The sequence below is a fragment of the Anarrhichthys ocellatus genome, unplaced genomic scaffold, assembly GCF_004355925.1.
Source record: "Anarrhichthys ocellatus isolate YVR2014 unplaced genomic scaffold, GSC_Weel_1.0 scaffold6, whole genome shotgun sequence".
NCBI classification, from domain to species: Eukaryota; Metazoa; Chordata; class Actinopteri; order Perciformes; family Anarhichadidae; genus Anarrhichthys; species Anarrhichthys ocellatus.
This window is the reverse complement of record NW_022280036.1, coordinates 10,666,499-10,672,360: the sequence shown is the minus strand read 5'-3', so window position 1 is coordinate 10,672,360 and position 5,862 is coordinate 10,666,499. Positions and strand designations below refer to the sequence as shown.

Here is a 5,862-nt window from a genome sequence, read left to right as displayed (position 1 = left end):
TATGTATGTATATATATGTATATGTATGTATGTATGTATATATATGTGTATGTATATGTATGTATATATATGTGTATGTATATGTATGTATATATATGTGTATGTATATGTATATATATATGTATATGTATGTATATATATGTATGTATATATATATGTATATACATATATATACATACATATATGTATATATATATGTATATGTATATACATATATATACATACATATGTATATGTATATACATATATATACATACATATATGTATATATATGTATGTATGTATATGTATATGTATATGCATATGTATATTTATATATACGTATATATGTGTGTATGTATGTGTATGTATGTGTATATATGCATGTGTATGTATGTGTATATATGCATATGTATGTATGTGTATATATGCATATGTATGTATGTGTATATATGCATATGTATGTATGTGTATGTATGTGTATGTATGCATATGTATGTATGTATGTATATATATGTATATATGTGTATATGTATATATACGTGTATATGTATATATACGTGTATATGTACGTATATATGTGTATATGTATGTGTATATGTACGTATATATGTGTATATGTACGTATATATGTGTATATATATATATGTGTATATGTATATGTATGTATGTATGTATGTATATATATATTTTAAAAGTTTTTAAATCGCTCATTTGGCTTCTGAAATAAGCTAGGATGGTTAATCAAATTGCTAATCGAAGGCAACTGTATGAGAGACATCATTTTACAGTGATGTTAACTTTGGATTAAAGCATAAAAGTGACTGAAATATTAAAACATCTGTTCAAATGTCTTGATTTAATCTTGTAAATGCTCCACACATCTTCCTAGCCGGCTGTTCAAAGCTCTCTCTCTTTCAGCAAGTTTTACCTCCGATCTGGATTACAGAGATATTTTCTCTCTTATTTTTGTAAAGCTTGTTATAATGTTGGTGTGATTCGTGAAGCTTCAGTATTTTTTTACATGTGTATTGTTATTGGCTGATGTTCTACACGGTACACGCAAGGTTTAAATCTAATTTTTCCTGCCACTCTTTCTCTCTTCCGTTTACTCTCACTATCGCCTCTACACTCCACGTCTGACATACTCTCCCTGAGAGCTAAGCCTTTCAATTTAGATTTCAATTATCATGTTAGTTTTGTGATTAGACTTTAGTCCTCCAGGAATCAGTCCTCTCTGCTCCTCTCTATTCCACTCTATTCCACTTCCCCTGCAATCACATCCCATCTGATGAATTGCGCATATAATTATGGAAGTTATTGAATATGCAGATCACTGCTGACTCTTGGTGTGCGGTTGATAATGCATCAACTCTAACTGTATCAAACAAGGGTCTCTGATAAAGACCCACTCTGATAATGAGAGAGGGCCAATGTATGCTATTAGTCAGAGATAACAGACACCACAAAGGCTGAGACTCAATTAAAACAAAGCCACGCTGTAATCTGTGTACGTGTGTGTACGTGTGTGTGTGTGCTCTCCTAAACAGCACTCAGGCCTGTGTAGACACTTGCCACTGGGCACAGTCAGGTTTGCCATTACAACCAGCACAATACAAACTAGACCAACATGAGGTATTTCCCCTATGTTACAGTATGTTGCTACCATCGTTTTACACCCCGTCCCATGATGCAATCCCTGGGAGCTTTTTAAGGGAGGGGAGAGAAGCACTTTAGAGGCACACCCACAGGAGAGGGTTGTGGGAAATTTTGTAACTTTTGACAGCTTTTAGAGAGCTATACTAAAAACCTGGCTCACTAGCAAAGAGGAAAAAGTCTTTCATGCATTTTGCTGTTAGAATTCTGGATGGACGTGTTGCTTGCTCCTCAACAGGTCCAAAACCAATACTCATTTTTTTTTCCACATAATGCTAGTCTTACAGGGTTTCTCATCTTAAGTTTCACACACAATTGAGAATACAGGGAAACGGAAGAAAACGGCTCCTGTATTTTTAGCCTGAGCTATAGTGATGTAGCTGCCATTTATAGCTGATATGCCAGGCTGATGCTGGACGGCTGCCCTGCTGACACCAGAGAGGAGGGTTTATGGACTGCACAAACTCTGCACAACGCGATCGCAGACTGACATAAAATAAGCAGATCACATGTAGATCAATTTGATTCCGACGTATTTAATTGATGAAAATATTTATATATTTTAAGATTTGTAGGATAAAGTGACACATAGTGGAGGTGATCTCAAGGTGCAGACTAGTGGCCATCTAAGAACACACATGTGTACTTCAAACAAAGACACGATGCAAATATCAAAACACGAAAAACGTAAATGTGCAGCAAGTGAGGAAACGATACGCCACTTTTTAACTTCAGAATCAGAAATACTGAAGCTCTCCTTGGTGCTTTCATTCTTGTGCATGTGTTTTGATATTTGCAATATTTGTGTTGTCACTCCATCTGCATTTCTTTTAATCTTTTAATCACTTTTAACCAAGTCAATATGATATTCTTATAGTATATCCTGCATGGCATTTATTTTGCACACACATGCATGTATGCATCTACATTCATTAAACCTTGATTTATATGCAAGAGATCATACAGACATGATGCTTACGTGTGTACTTGACAGCATTAATTGAGATACTCCTGGGTCCTTTTTGACCACACCCAACTAGTTGATTATTTCATGCAAAACATCTTGTGCCTCTTACCACCTCTCTTCTGATTGGCCATTACTGTTTGCTGATAGTCTACTTAAGTCTGTGGAATTACTTTCGCTGTAAGTACTGCTGACTATGGTCCTACGACTAAAATAGTAACCTTTATTTCACATCTTTTTGCATCCGGAGAAGTTGCTTTTTAGTCGGAGCCTTTTCTCCACAGTGATGAGTTCACCTTGGCTACACACACCTGACTCCACTTCTTGGTAAGCCTGGAGTCAAGAGTGACATTTTTTTCCACATTGTTAATTTTGGCATACATTTTCCTCACTATATTTGGTTATTTAATGAGTAATATTTTTTTTCGTGACTTTCCCTTTTAAATGTGTTTATTTCCATTGAACTCAATCCTTGAAAAAGCTTAAACGGTATTAAAACCAAGGCAATAATCCGGTATGTTTTGAAAATCTTGCTGGATCTTTTTGACTGTCATGGCTGTCTGTTATAATTAAGACTCAGCACAAGATTTCAGCACATGTGTATTATTACGTTCATAGGATTGAACACTTTTACACCAACTGTTAGCTTAACAGGAGGTCAAAAAGGTGACTTAAACTTTGTTAAGGGGCTTACATTGGAGCTCACATAGCATGAAAGTGGCTGACTAATGGGCCTAGACACTGACAGAAAATACAGTTTAGGGACTGTGCTCGTGTTCAATGTTAAATGCCTGTTCTGTGGTCTGTAAAGTAAAAAAATAAATAAAACTAAAGGGCATGGTTTTCCTAAATGGCCAATGAGATTTGACTGCCCTTTACTGTAAAAAGTGTGTTGCAAGTGCAGTGACCTTTGTCAAGTTCCAGCTATTGTTTACAGATTGGTTACACACTCTACAGGCTGTGAAAGACACATCTGCTACCTTCAGCTCAGTGGACAGCAGATAGACTGTCAGGGTTGAGGGTTAGGGTTGTGTGTGTGTGTGGGTAGGTGGGGTCCTCAGCTACCCGGTCACACAGCTACAGTCCCTATCTTCTTATCAAATATTTGTCTGGCCTTCACTCCCTATTTGCCTTCTATTCTGTTTGCTTTTTTATTGAAATCTATCTTAGGCAGATTGATAAAGTTTAGTTGTTTTTGTCTGTTTTGCATTAATCTAGGTGTGTATATTTTACACAATGAATTTAATTTTATATTGTACTTAAAATGTATGTTCATAGATATTTGATGCTGATATACGGATATTTTCCACATTATTTAGATTTGTTAGGATTTTGAAATTGCACACCAGGAATTTGATACCATGTGAGTTTGAAATCACAGAAAATTCCCTTTACATTGTTTTCATCAAATATAAAACCATATTTGTTTAATGTGTTTCTGATTGATTCCCCGATTGAGATTCAAAGGGTGGTCATAAATGTTTCAGGACAAAGGGTCTCTTTGTGTGAATGGGGCCCCAGTTGAAATGGAGGAGTAGTTTGAGATTACCAGATTATTTCCTACTAGCCCAGTGAGTGAGGCGAGGCGAGCCGCAGCCCTGCGCCGTGCTGTGCTGAGGCTGAGCATAATGAGTGTGGTAGCAGGGAACCACAACAGAGCCGGGGCAGAGGCTGCCTGGGAACCAGAGGCCCATGGCCCACAGCCAAACACACACACAAATTCTGCCGCACACTTGTGGCTTTTTAAGAAAGCAATTTAGTTAATGATTTCATTTTGAAGCACTGTCATGATGCATTGTGTCCCCTGGGTGAGCCAGCAAAAGGATAAAGGAGAAACTAACACAGAGGAAAAGGTATTAGTAAACACCAGCTTCCCCTCGACAACCACAAAAATAACATGCAACCGAGCGTAATGTGGCATTTGTTGTGAACACTGCAAAAAAAATCACTTGGGTAATAGGTTGTGGTATGTATATCACTTGTGGCTCCTGCTTCTTTTGATGCATTGCTCTGGACAAATGCAGAAAAGAGTAGAAGCACAGTGTAAGTATGGGTCATGGTTAGCAGCATAGACTACTGAGGCATTTTGAGTTTTAGTCAGTGTCTAATCCACTACAGTGCCCGCTTCCCTGGAGTGGAAATATAGCACATCTTTCTGTTCAAACATGTCTGTCAGCTCTCTGATTTTATTAGGGCTATGTTTCACATTCATTTACTCAGGTTCTCTCAGTGCCGGCCAATGAATGAAACCATCTTAGCATTGCTAAAACAGCAGCTTGTACATGTCTTCTGTGAACCAAATTTTTGGGCAATTACTCAGATCAGTGGCTGGGGTTTCTGGTTTTGCTCTTCAGATATCATTTTTCTCCAGTCTCTCTCTCCCCTTTTTTTTTATCAGCTGTCAATCACTCATGGTAACTTTTAACCACCTCCAAACAGGGCTGGGTGCCAGCCATTCATTTAGACCTTCTTTTTTGCTCGGCTTCTTCCTGTCTGACCTGTCAGAATGTAACACACTGTTGACCATGCTTTCTATTCAGCACTGGCAAATTAATTGGTTTCAGTGGTTTAAATCAGCAATCAATGTCAGTTTCCCAACATAATAAGCCTTAATCATAAATCTTTGAGGTGTGGCTTGCCTGACCCCTATTCATCATGGCTCTGCTAGATGGCCTCATCTGGGTGGAGCAAATGAACTACCCCTGTTTTGATTTTCCAATTGCCGTGTCACATGAAACGTGGCTACTCTCTCCCCTCCCTGGTTCTATCCCAACCCTTCTTCTCACAGTCCTTAAAAAATGAAACACAAGGGCCCAAAGACAAAGAGGGAAAAGAAGTCCAGTTGTCACAAGGGGAGACACAGTTGTGTGCCTTGAGAGAGTGCCCAATGAATACCATTAATTTATTCAGACAGAGAAAAAAATAGCAGAAAAGAAGGAAAAAACCTCTAAAGAATTAGAGGTGGGTCTAACTGTAGCTAATGAGCTGTTGTCCTCACAGCCCCTATAGAATAGCAATAGAGCAGTTTAATTACAACAGCGTTGAAGATGATTTCAAAATGTTTTCCCTAGCTACAGAAATCTATTTGAGATGAGAATGATATTGCGTTTCTTTTCAGTAGACATTTCAACTTTGTCAATTTGGTGACCAGGAATTGTGAAGCATTCGACATCAGGAAAAAAGACAGGAACAAGGATAGTGATGGAGAAAGTGGGACACTGTGTGTCGACATTTCAGATGTCTAAACCAACTGCAGCTGTACC

The 5,862-nt window shown here is 37.8% G+C and overlaps 1 protein-coding gene across 4 annotated transcripts in view; it reads left to right on the top strand.

Moving 5' to 3' along the window:
• Positions 1–5,862, top strand: part of sox6 (SRY-box transcription factor 6) — a 136,940-nt gene that overhangs the window by 39,052 nt on the left and 92,026 nt on the right. For 2 of the 4 annotated variants that reach the window (XM_031846354.1, XM_031846353.1), the window contains exon 1: positions 657–2,926. The exons of 1 other annotated variant lie outside the window; for it this stretch is intronic. In XM_031846354.1, the coding sequence (XP_031702214.1) occupies positions 2,886–2,926 (41 nt within the window). In that variant the 5' untranslated portion in view covers positions 657–2,885. Of the gene's footprint in view, positions 1–655; positions 2,927–5,862 lie in introns of those variants that run through there. One more of the 4 variants, XM_031846356.1, reaches the window with a different exon arrangement.